This window comes from Molossus molossus, unplaced genomic scaffold (assembly GCF_014108415.1).
Source record: "Molossus molossus isolate mMolMol1 unplaced genomic scaffold, mMolMol1.p scaffold_m16_p_11, whole genome shotgun sequence".
NCBI lineage: Eukaryota > Metazoa > Chordata > Mammalia > Chiroptera > Molossidae > Molossus > Molossus molossus.
Genome location: NW_023425346.1, coordinates 41,801,043 through 41,819,603, shown reverse-complemented (window position 1 = coordinate 41,819,603; position 18,561 = coordinate 41,801,043). Strand labels below are relative to the sequence as shown.

The 18,561-nt window shown below is 38.2% G+C and overlaps 1 protein-coding gene across 1 annotated transcript in view; it reads left to right on the top strand.

Moving 5' to 3' along the window:
* Window positions 1-18,561, top strand: part of PLA2R1 (phospholipase A2 receptor 1) — a 113,511-nt gene that overhangs the window by 79,914 nt on the left and 15,036 nt on the right. The window contains exons 18-23 of the mRNA XM_036254539.1: window positions 1,778-1,842; window positions 2,116-2,219; window positions 4,019-4,158; window positions 15,723-15,840; window positions 16,496-16,626; window positions 16,984-17,131. Of these exons, the coding sequence (XP_036110432.1) occupies window positions 1,778-1,842; window positions 2,116-2,219; window positions 4,019-4,158; window positions 15,723-15,840; window positions 16,496-16,626; window positions 16,984-17,131 (706 nt within the window). The remainder of the gene's footprint in view (window positions 1-1,777; window positions 1,843-2,115; window positions 2,220-4,018; window positions 4,159-15,722; window positions 15,841-16,495; window positions 16,627-16,983; window positions 17,132-18,561) is intronic.

Sequence of the window (18,561 nt, the reverse complement as noted above, 5' to 3'; positions counted from 1 at the left end):
TTCTTTATTTTTGGTAAGTGTTCTTCCCATATGATGCTATCTAGAATGGCTGTTGTCTGTAATAAAACATAATTGGTATTATAAAATCCATGGGCATATCACATTTTTAATATTCTTCTACACAAAGAATATTCATGTCTTCTATTGTTGTGGTTTTTATACCTATGCTAAAATTTAGAACCATCTTTTTCTTTTTTTTTTATTAATTAATTTTTGTTACAGATGTTTCTCCTTTTTCCCCCACTGATTCCTCCCTCCCCCTCTCTCCCTGCCATGTCCCCAGCTTTGTTGTCCATGTTCATTGTTCATGCATACATGCATATAAAGAACAACCATCTTTTATATTGGATTTTTCACTCTGGGTATCTTCTAGTGTGTCCTGTGAAGTTCTGTTTCATATCACAACAGGTTATGATGTGCCATGTGGGGATCACCATGCTATTATAGAGGTGGTACTAAATATGCCACTTAAGATGCAGTAGTTATCATTTCTCCTTAAAGGTCCTTAATAGGCACAGCGAACAATCAGGCCATGATTTCCACTATTGCTGCGCGTAAGACCTCTTTCGATTGAATGAAATCGCTGTGCTTCTCCCACCAAGTTCATAGCCAGTCTCAGTGGGCCCATTCCAAGGTCTGACGATGGGAATCTAAATTCAGTGTGTAAGCACACGTTCATGAAACAACACCTTGGGGATACAAAATTATAGTTGCTCCATCTCCCATTGTTCTCAAATCGCTGATATGGCAGACAGCCACCCTGTTTAAGGAGTAAAAATACCTGTTCATCAGTTAGAATGTTAGAGAGCTACAGGGTTTTGTTTCATGACCTTCTGAAATTCATATGGAAATATATATTTATGTCTTGACATGTATTCTCAAGTCTTTACCAAAAAAATGGAAGTGCGAGTTTAAATATATAATGCCTTCAAAATAAGTTTTTAGCATAAAAAGTTGAGTTGCATTTTACTCACACAGCACACAAACAATAAAGTATATTGATTCAGGCATTTTAGGGAAATCCTTACTGCCTCTTCCACTTTTATAGTTGAGGAGGGAATTTCATAGGTCCAGTGCTACGTCTGTTCTAATGTGTTTGTGTGCATATGTGTGCGTGCACGTGTGGGTTTGGATTTTATACCTTATTGTACTGAGATCTGTGTGATAAATAATAGTGTAAAATTAATAAAACACATAAACGCTGACGTTTTAGTTGTCAAACACAGGAATTCTGTAGTATTCTTTTGTCTGATATTGTGTTGACTATTCGATTAGAGAGGAGAAGGTGCTACTACTCAGCTTACCAGACCAATCTCTAAAACTCAAATCTTTCTACTGTGAAAGATGTCTTTCTGCTGTGAATTGTTTTCCAAATACAGTAACATGTACAATGAGCTACTATAAATCACTGAGCATTCTTAGTAAAAAAGAAATCCACACTGTGTTTTACTTTACAATATTACTTTTAAAAACCCTATTATAAGAGAAAATTTACTTTTAAATACATAGGGAAAGTTATAAGAAAGATATTGCATATTGTGTGAAATTAAAATTATTTTCAATATTTATTCTAATTTTCCTTCATAATGAGGAGAGAATATTTTAGAATAATGAAGTTTCAGGTTTTCTCAAGATTCTGGGCCTTAGTGTAGTCTACTTTAATAATTGGGTAAAATACTGAAGAATAGAAAGCTATTAACAGCAACCCCATTAATCTTAATAATGAAAAGGGAAAACAAAAAGAATAAATGCTGACTTTTTTTTTCTTTTTAAATAGCTATCAAAGTTTGGTGTAAATTGGTGGATTGGACTTCAAGAAGAAAGAGCTAATGGTGAATTTCGGTATGGACCTAGATTAACTGGCATTTAATTTTATTTGACAGGTTTTATTATCAGAGTGATTGGACTAGATCTCAGTGATCAATTTGTTGAGTAGCCTTCAAACATTATCTTTAGCTTATCAATTTTCATTTCCCTGACCCAAGACATGAGTATTTTTTTTTTTATTTAATAAAATATTATACCTTCAATCCATACCCCAATACACCAAGAATGCTGTTGAAGATTGAACATGCAGAATGAGAGAAGACCTTAACATTTTTTATTTTCCTGCAGCTGGAGAGATGGGGCACCAGTAATATACCAGAACTGGGACAAAGGAAGAGAAGGAGCTATGAATAATCAGAGCCAGAGATGTGGCTTCATTTCCTCCATAACAGGTTTTCTATTCATCTATTTTGGAAAATTCAAACTGATCATTTTCAGGAGGCTTGAAATCTCCTTTTCATTGCATTAGCTCAGCGAGAACGTTTTCTTTGGTTATTTTGCTTTTGAATTGAATGTGTTCAATTTCATCATCTTAAGGTTTAAGAATGGCCATTCCTCTGTTTATCCCATGAATTCATGTTCTTGAAATTAATTTACATCCAGATAAGTCCTTCCTCAAGAACTAAAACAGCATCAAAAAAAGGTCCTTTGAAACTGGTCAAAAATATATCTGCCAAATACCATTCACTATAAAATTTCAATATGAGCCCATTTTTTACATCTCTTCCTAGTATCCAATTTATAATTGGCCAGATATTTAACCTCTGGGAAATTTACTTCCAATTTCCCATTTAAGAAAAAAATTTCATTGAATTCAGTATTCTTTTTTCTTTTTTTTAAATACCTACTATTGGTTGCTGCTTGACTTAGAACACCAACTGTTTGTAACTGGGAGTTACAAGTACATGTATATTGAACACGGATTTTTTTAATTCTACTCATCCGTACAAGTGCTTTTTGGAGGGTTGATTGTCTATTCATATCCACCCACTCTTTCTTTCCAATGAAAGGTAATGACGTTCCCTACTCCAACAGATTCATAACAAACCTGTGCCCCAGGTCAGGAGCAGGGTGAACATGGAGAGCATCCTTGATGCAAGGGCATCTACAGAGAAAGTCAGGAAGAGAAAACCTATGTGGTTAATCAGCTCCCTTTTGCCAGCAGGTGTCACAACAGCCTACAGAAAGGCTGGTTTGTGATTCTGGAGGAATACCAGCTAATCTGCATTAAAAATAGCATTCCAGCCCCTCCTTCAAAATGCCAACACGTTTTTGGCTCATATCCCTCATTCTAGAAAACTGAATCTGCCCTTGCCATTTACATGCATCCTTGCCCTGTGCTGAAATTATAACTTGAATGCTAATGAAATGCATTCTATCATCTCTGAAAATATAGCTCTTCTAAATTCAAAGATGTTTTCCAGAAGGCTAGGACTTTGGGATATATTTCCTGAAGGCATGTCTATACGTGTGTCTGTTTGTTTAAGGGTCAGCATTAAGAAGTGCTCCTTTCTTAGAAGTTTGTATGTTAATTTTTCTAAATTACTATATTTTCAAAGGAATTATAAAATAGAAACAATCATCTATTATTTTAGAATCCTTTTTCTTTCTTTACAGTGAAGTTGAATATTTTTAAACAAAAACATTGCCCGGTCAGTGTTGCTCAGTAGTTGAGCGTTGACCCATGCACCGAGAGGTCACCAGTCGGTCAGGGCACATGCCCAGGTTATGGGCCAAATCCCCAAGTGGGGGGCATGCAGGAGGCGGCCAGTTGATGTCCTGTCTCATCAATGTCCCTATCTCTCTCCCTCTCTCTTTCTCTCTCTCTAAAATTAATAAAGAAAAAAATGTTTTAATAATAAAATAAAACAAAAACATTACAAAATATTATTTTCCTTAACCAAGTCAAATATTCTTAGAACTTTAATCAGTTCTTTTATTTCAATGCAGTATTTGTTCAAATTTTTTTTTTTTTGCATTTGCATTACTGAATTAGAATTTCTGATTTTGCACCTTGCCCAGATAGCTTTTGTCACTAGAGAACTCAATCATTTGTAGTTAAATTTAGTTCAATTTCTAGATTTAAAAAAAAAAAAGATAAACTGTGACCTTCATAAAAGTAGTGCTCCATAGAGAATGCCTACAAAAAGTCACCATTGTTTCTAGTCGTGTCTAACCCTTTCCCCTCCAGGACGCTGGGCTAGTGAAGAGTGTTCAGTTTCCATGCCTAGCATCTGTAAGCGAAAGAAGTTCTGGCCCGTTGAGAAAGAGAAAGATACACCAAAACGACATGGCACGTGTCCCAAAGGATGGCTCTATTTTAACTATAAGGTAATCTTGTTTTCAAAGAGTTGCCTTTGTTTCTCTTTTGCTGATGTCAATTCTAGAAAGTGATCAAAAAGTAGGTTTGGCTTTGGAAAACCATGATTTTTCCACTAGACCTGGGATTTTTGTGTCACAACTTTTAAGAGAGTTGAGAAGTTTTCGATTTAGGGACAACCCCCTTGGAATAAGAAGTATCTGTGAGAAACAGCTTTGACACCACTCTTCAGCTGTATATTCAGTTTTGTATATCCAGTCATTCATTGTGCCTACTCCTGAGTGATGCCTGATGCCTGATGCCTGTGTGTGTGTGTGTGTGTGTGTGTGTGTGTGTGTGTGTGTGTGTGTGTATGTGTATCTAGGATCTAGGTCCTGCTCCCAAATGAGTTGTCAGCTCCAGAGGGCCCAGACTCTATCATGTCCTTCTTGTGTCTTTCCTGCCTGGACATGTCCCTGCATTGAGCTCTGCCCGCCTTGTGAATTGACTACTAATCACATAGCTCAGTCAATGTGTCTGGAGCCTCATACAGCGGGTGCTTCCGTGCAGAATTGAAATTTTTTCATTGCTAATGGGAATATTGTAAACCAGATTTATTATTTCTGATATGGCCTCCAATTAAGGCTGAGACTTCCTCTCCACTCCTTATGTTTTATAATAAAATAATGTTATAGGCCTTAGGTGAAAGTAATTAAAATGCATCCCAAATTATAAATGTTTGCTCTTTGCTCGTCGACAGCCCATTGTTAATCTGTCTGTCCAGTTGTGTTGACAGGGCATGCTCTCTTTTGTGATTTTCCTCTCATTGTTAATGTGTGAAATGGGGCCTTTGGGATTTTAGACACATTTATTGAGCACCCACTGCAGATTTGGTGCTGATTTTTTTAATCGAGGTAAAATTCATGTAGTATAGAACTCCCCGTCTTCACCATGTTCAAGTACATAGTCCAGTGGTGTCAAGTATATTCACATTGTTGTACAGTAAGTCTGCAGACAATTTTCATCTTGTAAAACTAAACTAAACACATCAAACAACAACCCCTCATCCTCCCTCCACCCAGTCCCTGGCAACCACCAACTACTTTCTATGTCTATTTGACTACTTAAAAAACTGCGTGTAAGTGGAGTCATACAGTATATGTTTAAGAGAAATATTTCTGGGATTGACTCATCTGCCATCTGCACTTGGAATAAGTGAGTTTATCAAATTATTGAAAGGGTTGATTGATAGCTGAGAGGAGTGGCGAGCCCAGTGAGCATGGTCCACCTGATTAATTTTTTAAAAAGCTACAGAAGGAAAATTGGGAGACAGCAGTGACAGACATTACTCACTTCACAGTTCTGAATGAGTTCCAGTAGATTATGTCCCATCAAACTTTATTTCTTATTTGTCATCTTCCTAGGATTAATTTTTATTGGTTATTTCTAAGAGCAAAAAAAAAAAAAGACTTATCCCTGGTCAGTTTGGCTCAACATTTAGAGCGTCAGCCCGTGGACCAAAGACTCGAGGGTTTGAGTTCCAGTCAAGGCCACATATCTCAGTTTCAAGTTCAATACCTGGCCCTGGTCAGGGTCGTGCAGGAAGCAACCAAACAATGTGACTCTCTCATAATGATGTTTCTCCTTCTCTCTCTCTCTCTCTCTCTCTCTCTCTCATCGATGTTTTCCTCTCTTTCTTTCTCTCCCTCTCTCACACTCTATGTGAAAAACCAATGGAAACATATTCTCAGGTGAGGATAAGAAATTTAAAAAAAGACTTACTTGGTTGACTAATTATTCACCTCTTAGAGTTTTAAAACTAAGATGCCAGAAGTTAAGCACCTTTTATAATGTTTATCAATGTTTGATGATATAAAATAGGCTTGACTGGGGATTACCCTGGGAAGATGAGTCATCTGAGACTTGTCACAGCAAAGCTGCAGGAGCAAGACATTCTGAGTGTGTGTGTGTGTGTGTGTGTGTGTGTGTGTGTGTGTGTGTGTTAGATTAACTTTTGTGCTTCTACTTATTATTTTTATTCAAGAACCTGAACTGAGTGCTAATAGCTATTTTGTGCTATCTAGTTTGGGATTAGCCAGTATTTTATTTTGTGCACAACATTGTCTTAAAAAACACTCTCTCCTCTTTTTTAAAAAATGTAATCAAATCAGCAGCATTTTATTCATTCATTTATTTAACTATGTTGGATATTGGTGAGTCAATGGTGAGGAAAAATGTACACAATTCCTTCTCTTTTGGAACTTATAGATTTGAGGGACAACAAACATTAGTGAATCAATCAGGAAAATACTATACATATATTTTTTTTAACTGTTGAAGATATTATAGATGTCCTTCTTTTTTCCCCATTGACCCCCTTTTTCCCACTCCCAGCACCCTCCTGCTCTCTCCAACCTAATGTCTGTGTCCATTGGTTGTGCATAAATGTATATAAATTCTTTGGTTTATCTCTTTCCTCCTCTCCCACACCCTATCCCTCTGAGATTTGTTAGTCTGTTCCCTACTTACATGACTCTGGATCTCTTGGTTGATAGTTTATTTTGTTCATTATGTTTCATAAATAGGTGAGATCATGTGATACTTGCCTTTCTCTGATTGGCTTATTTCACTCAGCATAATATTCTCCAAGTCCCTTCATGTCATCTCAAAGGGTAAGAGATCTTTCTTTCTTTCTTACAGCTGCACAGTACTTCACTGGGTAAATGTACTACTAATCTACTGACAGCCACTTGGGCTGTTTCCAGATCTTAGCTATTATAAATAGTGCTGCTATGAACATGGGGTACATATATTCTTCCTGCTTGGTGTTTCAGGCTTCTAAGGATATATTCCAGGAAGTGGGATCACTGAGTCAAATGGCAGTTCCATTTTTAATTTTTTGAGGAAACATCATATTGTTTTTTATAGTGGCTACACCATTCTGGATTCCCACCAGCAGTGTGCTAGAGTCCCCTTTTCTCCACACCCTCACCAACACTTGTTTGAGGATTTGTTGATGGTAGTCATTCTGGCAGGTGTGAGGTGATATCTCATAATCATTTTAATTTGAATCTCTCTGATGATTAGAGATGTTGAGCATTTTTTTCATATGACTCTTGGCCATTTGTATGTCCTGTTTGGAGAGGTGTCTATTCAGGTCCTCTGCCCATTTTTTTTGTTTTTTTCCCAAATCTTTATTGTTGGATGTAAAATGTATTACAGATGTTCCACATTTTTTCCCCCACTGACCCCCTCCTCCCCACTCCCGCCCCCCTCCCACCTTTTCCCACACTATTGTCTGTGTCCATTGGTTATGCATATAAGTTTTTTGGTTTATTTCTTCCCACCCCCCCAACCCCTTTCCCTTTGAGGTTTGTCAGACTAGCAATGAATTTGTGCTTCTTAATCCCTTCACCTTTTTCACCCATTCCCCCAAGCCCCTTCCCAACTGGCAACCAACAAAATGTTCTTTGTATCTATGAGATTGTTTCTGTTCTACCTGTTCATTTTGTTTGTAGATTCCATTGATGATAGATATGTATTCATTGCCATTTTGTTTGTTCATACATTTTATCTTTTTCTTCAAAAAGACCCTTCATCATTTCATATAATAACGGTTTGGTAGTGATGAACTCCTTTAACTTTTTCTTGTCTGGGAAAGTTTTTGTATGTCCATCGATTCTAAATGACAGCTTTGCAGGATAGAGTAATTTTGGTTGTAGGTTCTTGGTTTTCATCACTCTGAATATTTCTTGCCACTCCCTTCTGGCCTGCAAAGTTTCTTTTGAGAAATCAGCTGACAGCCTAATGGGAACTCCCTTGTAGGTAACTAGCTGCCTTTCTCTTGCTGCTTTTAAGATTCTCTCTTTGTCTTGAACCTTTTGCATTTTGATGATGATGTGTCTTGGGGTTCATCTTGTTTGGGACTCTCTGTGCTTCCTGGACTTGTATGTCTGTTTCCTTCACCAAGTTAGGGAAGTTTTCTGCCACTATTGTTTCAAACAGGTTTTCGATTTCTTGTTCTCTCTCTTCTCCTTCCGGCACCCCCAAGATGTGAATGTTGGCACGCTTGAAGTTGTCCCAGAGGCTCCTTACACTATCCTCATTTTTTTGGATTCTTTTTTCTTTTTGCTGTTCTGATTGGGGATTTTTTGCTTCCTTATATTCCAAATCGATGGTTTGCTCCTTGGATTTACGTACTCTATTATTGCAGCTGTGTAAATTATTCTTTATTTCAGTTAATGCCTCCTTCAATTCTAACTGTGTATCCATGATTTCTAACTGGTCCTTTTTTATGCTCTTGAGGCCCTCCCTAAGTTCACTGAGGTTCTCACTAAGTTCATTGAGCATCCTTATAAGCAGTATTTTGAACTCAGTATCTGTTAGGTTGCTTATCTCCCTTTCACTTAGTTCTTTTATTGGGGTTTTGTTCTGTTCTTTCATTTGGGACCTGTTTCTTTGTCTCCTCATTTTGGCTGCCTCCCTGTGTTTGTTTCAGTGTATTACTTAATGAGAGGTATGGTGCTCGCTGAGACCCAATGCTGCTCGTTTGAAAGAATTTAGGAAAAACCTGAAGCAGGATCCAAGACAGGTCAATCCTATGGTTAAGCAAGTGGCAACAGCTTGGGTGGGCCTGAAAGTTGGGTGGGGTGGGGCGGGGCCTCAGGGAGCCACCAGGGCGGGGCTACCAGTGTGAGCCAGGTTGCTGGAGTCCCAGATATGGCTGCTGTCTGCCGCCCCCGGGGAAGGGCTCACCAAAGGAACAAAGGCCTCTTACAGCACGTTTGTCCCCGAGAAAGCCCCCCTCCAGCCCTCGCTCCAGTGCCAAACAGCTCAGTTCTTCCCTGTATGTCTCTGGTGCCCCTCGAGCTGCCTCCCCTCCGAGCTTAGTGGGAGAGAGTCCGATAAGTCCATGCGCGGGCCCTTTAGGGAGCTGCCTGGGGCTCCCGCCGCGTCAGCTTCCCTGAGCCTCAGTTTCCGCTGGTTTTTCCAGCCAGAAGTTATGGGGACTTCTCTTCCTGGCACTGGAACCCTGAGCGGGGCACCTGGTGTGGGATGGGGACCCCTCAGTCCTCAGGAAGGACCTTCCCAGCCGCGGAACCTCCTGATTTTTATCCGCCACACGTGGGTGTGGGACCAGCCCATCCACCTCCGCCCCTCCTACCAGTCTGGATGTGGCTGCTGCTTTCATTCCGTAGTTGTAAGACTTCCATTCAGCTTGATTTCAGGCGGTTTTGAATGATGTTTGTTCTGTAGTTTAGTTGTAACTTTGATGTGGTTGTGGGAGGATGCAAAACCGCGTTTACCTACGCCGCCATCTTGACCGGAAGTCCTCATTTGTCGGTCCTCTGCCCATTTTTTAATTGGATTTTGTCTTCCTTTTGTTGAGTTGTATGAACACTCTATATATTTTGGATTTTAACCCCTTATACGATGTATTATTGGCAAATATGTTCTCCCAGAGAGTGAGTTTCCTTTTCATTTTGATGCTGGTTTCTCTTACTGTACAAAAGCTATTTGATATAGTCCCAGTTATTAATTTTTTCTTTGTTTCTCTTGCCCTAGGTGATGTATCAGTGAAAATTCCACTACATATAATGTCTGAGATTTTTCTGCCTACATTTTCTTCTAGGATTTTTATGGTTTCACAGGTTACATTTAAGTCTTTTATCCATGTTGAGTTTATTCTTGTGTATGTGTAAGTTGATGGTCTAGTTTCATTTTTCTGCATGTAGCTGTCCAATTTTCCCAGCACCATTTATTGCAGACTGTCTTTTCTCCATTGTATGCTCTTGCCTCCATTGTTGAATGTTAATTGTGCATACTGTCTTGGGTCCATTTCTGGGTTCTCTGTTCTGTTCCATTGATCTATATGCTTGTTCTCGTGCCAGTACCAGGCTGTTTTGATTACAGTGGCTTTGTAGTATAACTTGATGCCTGGTATTGTGATCCCTCCTACTTTGTTCTTCTTTTTCAAGATTGCTGTGGCTATTCAGGGTCATTTTTGGTTCCATATAAACTTTTGAAGTATTTGTTCTAGATCTGTGAAATATGCCATTGGTATTTTAATAGGAATTGCATTGAATCTGTAGATTGCTTTGGGTAGTATGGACATTTTAATGATGTTGATTTTGTCAACTCATGAATATGGTATATGTTTCCACTTTTTTATATCTTCCTCTATTTCTTTTTTCAGTGTTTGTAGTATTCTAAGAACAGGTCTTTTTACCTCCTTAGTTAAGTTTATTCCTAGGTATTTTGTAGTTGTTGTTGTTGTTGTTGTTGTTGTTGCAATTGTAAATGGGATTGTTTTTTTAGTTTCCCTTTCTGAGTGTTCATTATTGGTGTATAAGAATGCCATAGTATCTGGATGTTAATTTTGTATCCTGCTACTTTGCCAAATTCATTTATTAAATCTAGTAGATTTTTTATGAAGTCTTTAGGTTTTTCTGTGTACAATATCATGTCATCTGTGAATAATGACAGTTTCACTTCTTTCTTTCCAATTTGAATCCCTTTTAATTTTTTCTTCTTGTCTAATTGCTGTGGCTAAGACTTCCAGTACTATGTTAAATAAGTGTGGTAAAAGTGGGCATCCTTGTCTTGTTTCTGGTTTCAAGGGAAATGCTTTTAGTTTTTGCCCATTGAGTATGATTCTGGCTGTAGGTTTTTCATATATGGCCTTTATTATGTTGAGATATGATCCCTCTATTCCCACTTTGTTCAGAGTTTTTATCAGAAATGGGTGCTAGATTTTTGTCAAATGCTTTTTCAGCATCTATTGATATGATCATATGGTTTTTTCTTTTATCCTCACTCAAGGACATTTTTCCATTTTTTGTTCAGGTAGAATGGGAGGGAGAGAGAGGAACAGAGAGAGAGAGAGAAACATAGACATGAAAGGGACACATTGAGTGGCTGCCACCTGCACGACCAACCAGGGCCAGGGACAAACTGCAACCAAGGTACGTGCCCTTAGCGGGAACCGAACCCGGGACTCTCTGGACCACAGGCCGATGCTCTAACCACTGAGCCAAACTGGCCAGGGAGATCATATGGTTTTTATCTTTCACTTTGTTTATGTGGTGTATCACATATATTGATTTGCAAATATTGTACCAGCCTTGCATCCCTGGCATGAATCTTACTTGGTCATGGTGAATAATTTTTTTAATGTATTACTGGATCTGATTTGCTAATATTTTGTTGAGGATTTTGGCATCTATATTCATCAGGGATATTGACCTGTAGTTTTTTTCTTTGTAGTGTCTTTATCTGGTTTTGGAATTAAGATTATGCTGACTTCATAAAAAGGGCTTGGGATTCTTCCTTCTTCTTGAATTTTTTGGAATAATTTGAGAAAAATGGATGTTAGTTCTTTGAATGTTCAGTAAAACTTCCATGATGCTGTCCAGACCCAGGCTTTTGTTTGCTGAGAGTTTATTGATTACAGTTTCAATTTCCTTAATTGTTATTGGTTTGTTCAAGTTCTCTATCTCTTCCCAGTTCAGTTTTTGGAGACTGTGTGATTCTAGAAATTTATCCATTTCACCTAGTTGTCCAGTTTGTTGGCGTATAATTGTTCATAGTATTTTTAACAATGCTTTGTATTTCTGTGTATCAGTTGTGACTTCTCCACTTTTGTTTCTGATTTTGTTTATTTGAGTCATCTCTCTTTGTTTCTTGGTGAGTGTGGCTAAAGGTTCATCAATCTTGTTTTTCTTTTCAAAAAACAAGCTCATTGTTTGATTGATCTTTTGAATTGTTTTTTTTTCTAGTCTCCATGTCATTTAATTCCACTCTGACCTTTACTATTTCTTTCCTTCTACTTGCTCTGGGTTTTTCTTTTTGTTTACTTTCTAGTTCTGTAAGTTGTAGGGTTAGATAGTCTATTGGAAATTTTTCTTGTTTCTTTAGGTAGGCCTGTAGTGCCGTGAACTTGCCTCTCAGGACTGCTTTTGCTACATCCAATAGATTTTTGTGTTGTTCTGTATTCATTATCATTGATTTCCAGGATGTTTTTAATTTCTACCTTGATCTCCTTGGTAACCTATTTATTGTTCTGCCATGCTGTGCTGGGGATCCAGCTTGGAGTTTTAATCCCTCACTTCTCAGAGGGAACTGCTCACAGCTAAGCCAGCCCTCAGCTGCTGCCCATAGGCAGCCCTCTCATGCTTCTGCAGCTCCTACCAGTCTCAGTTTGGGGTCCTCTTATGTTCCTAGTTGTAAGGATTCTGTCCAGCTGATATTCAGTTGATTTCTCCAGATGACTTGTCATTGTTTTAGTTGTAATACCACTTTGGTCCTGGAAGACATTCTGTGTAGCTTCTATTCACTTCACTGCCACATTCTCCTAATCGGAAAATACTATAAAGTTGTGACACATATGATGAAGAAGTGTTAAAGTGTATAAGAGGAGGAGCTGACTGGGGTGGTCAGAATGACAGGGAGCATTAAAAGTAGGGGTGACCGCATGTGCTCAGGTCCCCTGGTGGGAGGGAATGTGACATAATTAAGAAACCAAAAAAAGCAGAGAACTCGAACATGCGTGGTGAGATGAAAGAAGTAGGCAAGGGTTATATCGTCTTAGAGTTTCTGGTTTTTATCTAAAAGCAATGGGAAAGCCTTGAAGGGTTTTAACAAATGAGGGACTGCTTTGAGAAGAATCACGCAAGCTGCAGGGCCAATACAGAGTGAGAGAGGCCAGGAGTGGGTGGTAAGAGCACTTAGGAAGCCATTGCAGGGGCCCAGGCAAGAAATCATCGGTAGCTTGAGCTAAGAGGATGGTGACAGAGAATGTGGGGCAGTGGGAATGGTGGGGGACTCTGAGAAATAAAATTTCCAAATGGTAGGATTAAAGGGGTGATGGAGTGGGAGAGTGAGGAAGACTCCCAGGTTTCAGCTTATATAAATGCAGCACTGATATGCCAATCAATGTCAGTAAGAACACTGGGAAAGGACCACGTTTGGGGGATAGATCATGAATTCTATTTTCAAATTTTAAGCTGGAAATGACTTTGAAATAAAATTTTAAAATTTACATTCAAAACTTGTTTGGGCCCTGGCCAGTTTGGCTCAGCGGTTAGAGCATCAGCCTGTGGTCCATAGAGACCCAGGTTCAGTTCCCGCTAAGGGCATGTACCATGGTTGCAGTTTGTCCCTGGTCCTGGTTGGGTTGTGTGGGTGGCAGCCACTCGATGTGTCCCTGTCATGTAGATGTTTCTCTCTCTCTCTCTTTCTCTCTCTCTCTCTCTCTCTCTCTCTCTCTCTCTCTCTCTTCCTCTCTCTCCCTCCTACTCTATCTGAACAAAAAATGGAAAAATGTCCTCGGATGAGGATTAAAAAAATATATTAAAAAAAAACTTGTTTGGAATACAGGAGGATATCCTTAATTCACAGTCTTAATCAGAGATGCATTAAACTTGATCACATTTTATAAATTAGTAAGTAAACAAACAATTTAAAATTAAGGATGATGTACTTCATCTCTCTGCTCTACTTTAATTATTAATAACACCACTTTGAAGTGTGTTAGTAAATATGTTATATTTTTAGAAACAATGAAGTCCTGGTAATGGGAGGCTACACTGCCACAGTCATGCTAGTAAATCTTGACTGAAGCAAATGTTGGGTGGAGGGATCGGAGAAGAGGGGAGTGTGTGTGTGTGTGTGTGTGTGTGTGTGTGTGTGTGTGTGTGTTCTGGAGAGATTTATTGAGCTAACTTACCCAATGAGGTTCATTGGTATTTATGAATGGTTCATTAGTGTGACTATCTGAACACAAGGTGAATTCACATTAAATGATAAGACCTCCTAATAATTAGTATGTGCCACTCTTTAGAATTTGTAATTAGAGGAAAGAGAAAAAATGAAAGAAATAGATAAAAGGGCCGTTGTTGTAAAATTAAAATCTTTTACAACCAATTCTGTTTCTTTGTGAAGCAAACAAGGTAAAGGGAACCAGAATTGAAAATGTACTTCCTTTCTTAGTTGCTAACTCAGCTTCAGGTTAGATCAGGGTTTCTGGTTTTTATACTAAGAACAGTGGAAAATCACTGAAGGGTTTAAACTAAAGAGTGACGTGATCAGAACTGAGTTCTGAAAAGAATTACCTAGGCACTGTTGACATTTGGGGCTGGAAAGTTCTTTGTTCTGGGAGACTGACCTGTGCATTATAGAATGTCCAGCAGCCTCCCTGGTATCCACTCACTAGATGCCAATAGCAATCCCCCCACCTCGAGATGTGACACCAAAAATATCTCTAGACATTATCAAAATATCCCCCGAGGGGCAAAATGGCCCCATTTGAGAACCACTGAACTAAATCTAGAATATCTGACAATGTCATTTGATAACCATTTCAAAGTCTATTGGGTTTTATTTTACTCTATACATATGTATTGGTGACCTTCTTTGTTGTGGTGTTCAAAGAGGAGGGACAACACTTAGTCTATATGTTTTCTAAAGAACTTATGATGAAGAGGAGGGAGGAATGGAGGGCAGACAAATTTAGAAACTAAGGAAGGATGGGCAAAGATGGTATTCCAGAGGAGGATGGAGAAGGAATCTCTCTAAAGGGTAGGCTTCCACACTACCCTAGAATTATCTTGCAGCTGGGATTTTCTCAATGGCAAGATTTTGAGATTTGACCTATTAATGACCAGGGTTGTTTACGTTCATTGATGAGAGAATATTCCTATGGAGTGTCCTTTCCCTGGGTTCTCTAGAACTTAGCCTGATCAGTTATAGTCTCTCTCTCTCTCTCTCTCTCTCTTCCCACTCTCCCATTTGGCCCTACTAACATGCTTAAAATTTTACTGAGCTTTAGGAGTGGGGGGCTTTTCTTCAACTTTGCCCATCTTGCCTGGCAATTACTGTTCCATTTCTCTTCCTCTTCCCATAAGTGACTTCTGCTATGCCAGATATGATTCTCTCATGAGTAACAATCAACTCTCACGGCCAAATCCCACAGCTTTCCCTCTGTTTTGCATTTGGCAATGTTGACCACCCTCCCCTGGTGTCTTCTTCCTAGGTTTTCTGGGCCCTGCCCTAGTTTCTCTTCCCACTGGGCTCATGGTTTCCATTCTGGCTTTTCCTCATGCACTTGCTGACCACATGGCTGATCCCAAGTTCTTAGTGAATTTAAATACTGATACAGTTTTGACTCCCTAGTATTTCTCTCCCACTTCAAGTGAGGAAGTGTATTGGCAATTGAAACTGAACCAAGTTATTATTAATCAGATCAAATCTGCCACTATGAGCTTTGTAAGTAGGCTGATTTCTTTTTAGAAGGAATACTATTTTTCATTGAGTGGAAGACATTGTTCTGATATCCTGTATGGCAAAACATCCTTGCTTTTGTTCCTGCCCAATGCAAATGCAAGCTGGGCGTATACTCCCCCTGAAAGCTGGTCCTTTGTTTTATTTCACACCTTGGAGCAGCTCGATGGGGGGGGGGGGGGGGGGTCATTTCTGAGCAAAAAAAAAAAAACAATTGTCAAGAATTTTCAAGGTTGATCCTCAGTGTCTTTAAGAAATTTTTAATTCATTATAAAAATACAAAAATGAATGGGATTTTTTGACATTGTTTTTACAGTGTTTTTTGGTGAAAATCCCCAAAGACCCAAGTGGCTGGAGGAACTGGACGTCTGCTCGAGATTTCTGTGTTGAAGAAGGGGGGACACTGGTCAGCATTGAAAACGAGATAGAGCAAGGTAGTCAATGTTCATCAGGCAAAAATAACCATTTTTATTCAAGTATTTATTAAACTATTCCCCTAAAATACTAACATTTCTAAATCAATATTTTCATGAATTTTCAGTTTTACCTACAAGGTTTATGTCATGACATCTGTAAAAGTTAGTACACAGGGTGGCTTACAAACTGTTGATTTTTGCAGCCTTTTGTCTTACCAGTAGTAGTGGAAAGAATAGAGATGTATTTGTGATCTGTATTTCAAAATGGCTAAAATAATCTGAGGTAACATCTATTACAATTGCTTGGCATAATTTTTAGATACCTTTAGATTTACTTATATACTTGTGTTAGATATTAAGCAATTGTATACCTTAGTTTAAATATAGCAAATAGATCCTCTTTTGTTAAGAAAGGCAATGAATCAACACTAAAAATGGTTTTGTTAATGATATGATGAAATCCCAGGCTTAACCAGGTTATTTCTGTCAATTTAAACTGAAACAAAAGTGAAAGAGACTGTATTACTTTAATAAGGACAAAGTAACAAATTCTGACAATTGATTGGTAATTAAGTTTTGCTGTCATTTAAATAATAGTGTAACTATAAACAGAATTGGTTGATGGCCCAAATGGTTTATATAGTATTGAATTTTATAATGTATTATTTTTCAGCTTTTATTACTATGAATCTTTTTGGCCAGACCACTGATGTGTGGATAGGGTTACAAAATGCTGATTATGAAAAATGGCTAAATGGAAAGCCTGTGGTATATTCTAACTGGTCTCCATTTGATATAATAAACGTAAGTTTTAAGATTTATTTTTTTTTAGAAATTGGCAAGAGATTCTATTCAAGACTTGTTTACTAAAATTTTTTAAGCTTCCTATATTTTATAGATATAAATTTTTACTAGTCGGTTATTAATATATTAATTTTTAATAATGTAATTTTATATAATTGTCATATGTTCCATAAACGTAATTATGCATCACAAGAATTATTTATGTTTTAGGTTGTGAAGTGATTTGTGAACAGGTTTATTAAAGGCAAAAAAAGAATAATGGTGTTTGAATTTTTTAAATTATGTCCTTAATAAAAATGTCAATATTATAATAATGTTATATGCTTACCTTTTAAAAAATAATGTATTGTTTTAAAGATTCCAAGTCATAACACCACTGAAGTTCAAAAACACATTCCTCTCTGTGCTTTGCTGTCAAGTAATCCTAATTTTTATTTCACTGGAAAATGGTTTTTTGAAGACTGTGGAAAAGAAGGTTATGGGTTTGTTTGTGAGAAAATACAAGGTAAGAAATATTTGCTTTTTTATTACTTTCATTTCCATGGCCCACTCTTCTCTTCCATTTTGTTTTACATGCTGTATAACTGCCAATTTCATAGCGAACAGGGCACTGACTATTTGAGCTTTCCATACATATGGTCATTTAATTTCCGCAACCCCAGGAGTATGCCCTCCAGTGGGGTTTTAAGGACTGCAGAGACCACATGAGTGATGGCCAAGTTTATGTATCCATTTAGTCATATTAAAAGGTTTTATTGCTTTGTTCTGGGGTTATGTGTCTGTTCAGGCAATAAAAAAAAGACATTGCGAAATGCTGGAAAAGAGTCAAGAAAATAAACCAACTCAGTACTTACTCCTTTCTTAGGACGCTAAAAATGGTCTCTGGCTACACGTGGCGTGCGGCTGCTTTCCAGGTCTGATGGTGAGAACACCGATGACTTCCAGCGTGACGTCCCAAGGCCATGCTACTACAAGTAGCCAAGGGGTGGATGAATAGTGTGAATGCCCATAAAGGACCTTGAGTAATAAAAATAAAAATAACAATAGCTCATATATCATGCTTTTGCTGAATGCCAGGCTTCCCTGTGCCATGGTACTCTTAGGAGGCCATGGTTTGTGTCTGGAGCTGTGTGGAACCTTGGGCCACCTAGTATAGACACTTACTTGTGATATGAATTATAGCTCCTACTGTTGAACCCTTTGATTATGCTCAGTAGCAACCCATCCTCAGAAAAGTAGTTCTGGGAAGGCCTGTTACCTAGTTCACAGATATCATAATAGTGGGTGGGAACTGAAAGAAAATACCAGATCAGTTATAGCAGGAGTAGTATGAGAAAATCAGAGTTCCTTAGGGAAAAAAAATAATATCAATATGCCATGTCTTTGCATACTTATGATGTACCTGGCACTGTGCCTGGCCTTACACCATAAAATCCTCGTGTAAAATCTCCCCATTTTACAAATGAGGAACTTGAGGATTAGAACAAATAAGTAATGCATTCAAGTTAAACACAATAATTTTATTGTACAATCTGGATGTTGCTCTCTTATTTGAAATATACTCCTGACTACTTTCTCTCGTTTATATTTTGGGGACTAACAAGGTCCGTGTTCTTTTGGAGCTAGTACAGAGTAGTGGTGGTTGGGGCACGGGCGCTGGAGTCCTTGCCACTCCCGAGCTCCTAGCCCACCTCTGTAAATAAACTGTCAAGTTTCCTATCTTTCTAACGTTGATTTCTGTATCTATAAAATGGAATAATAACTATCTCACAGACTCTCTGTATATACAGTCCTTAGCAAGTTCCCAGCATATGCTTAACAAATGATAATTTGTATTTTTCAACTACACAAATTCTTTTTTTTTTTATCCTCACCCAAGGACACTTTTGCATCTATCTTAAGATAGAGCAGGAGGAAGAGAGGAGGGAAGAGAGA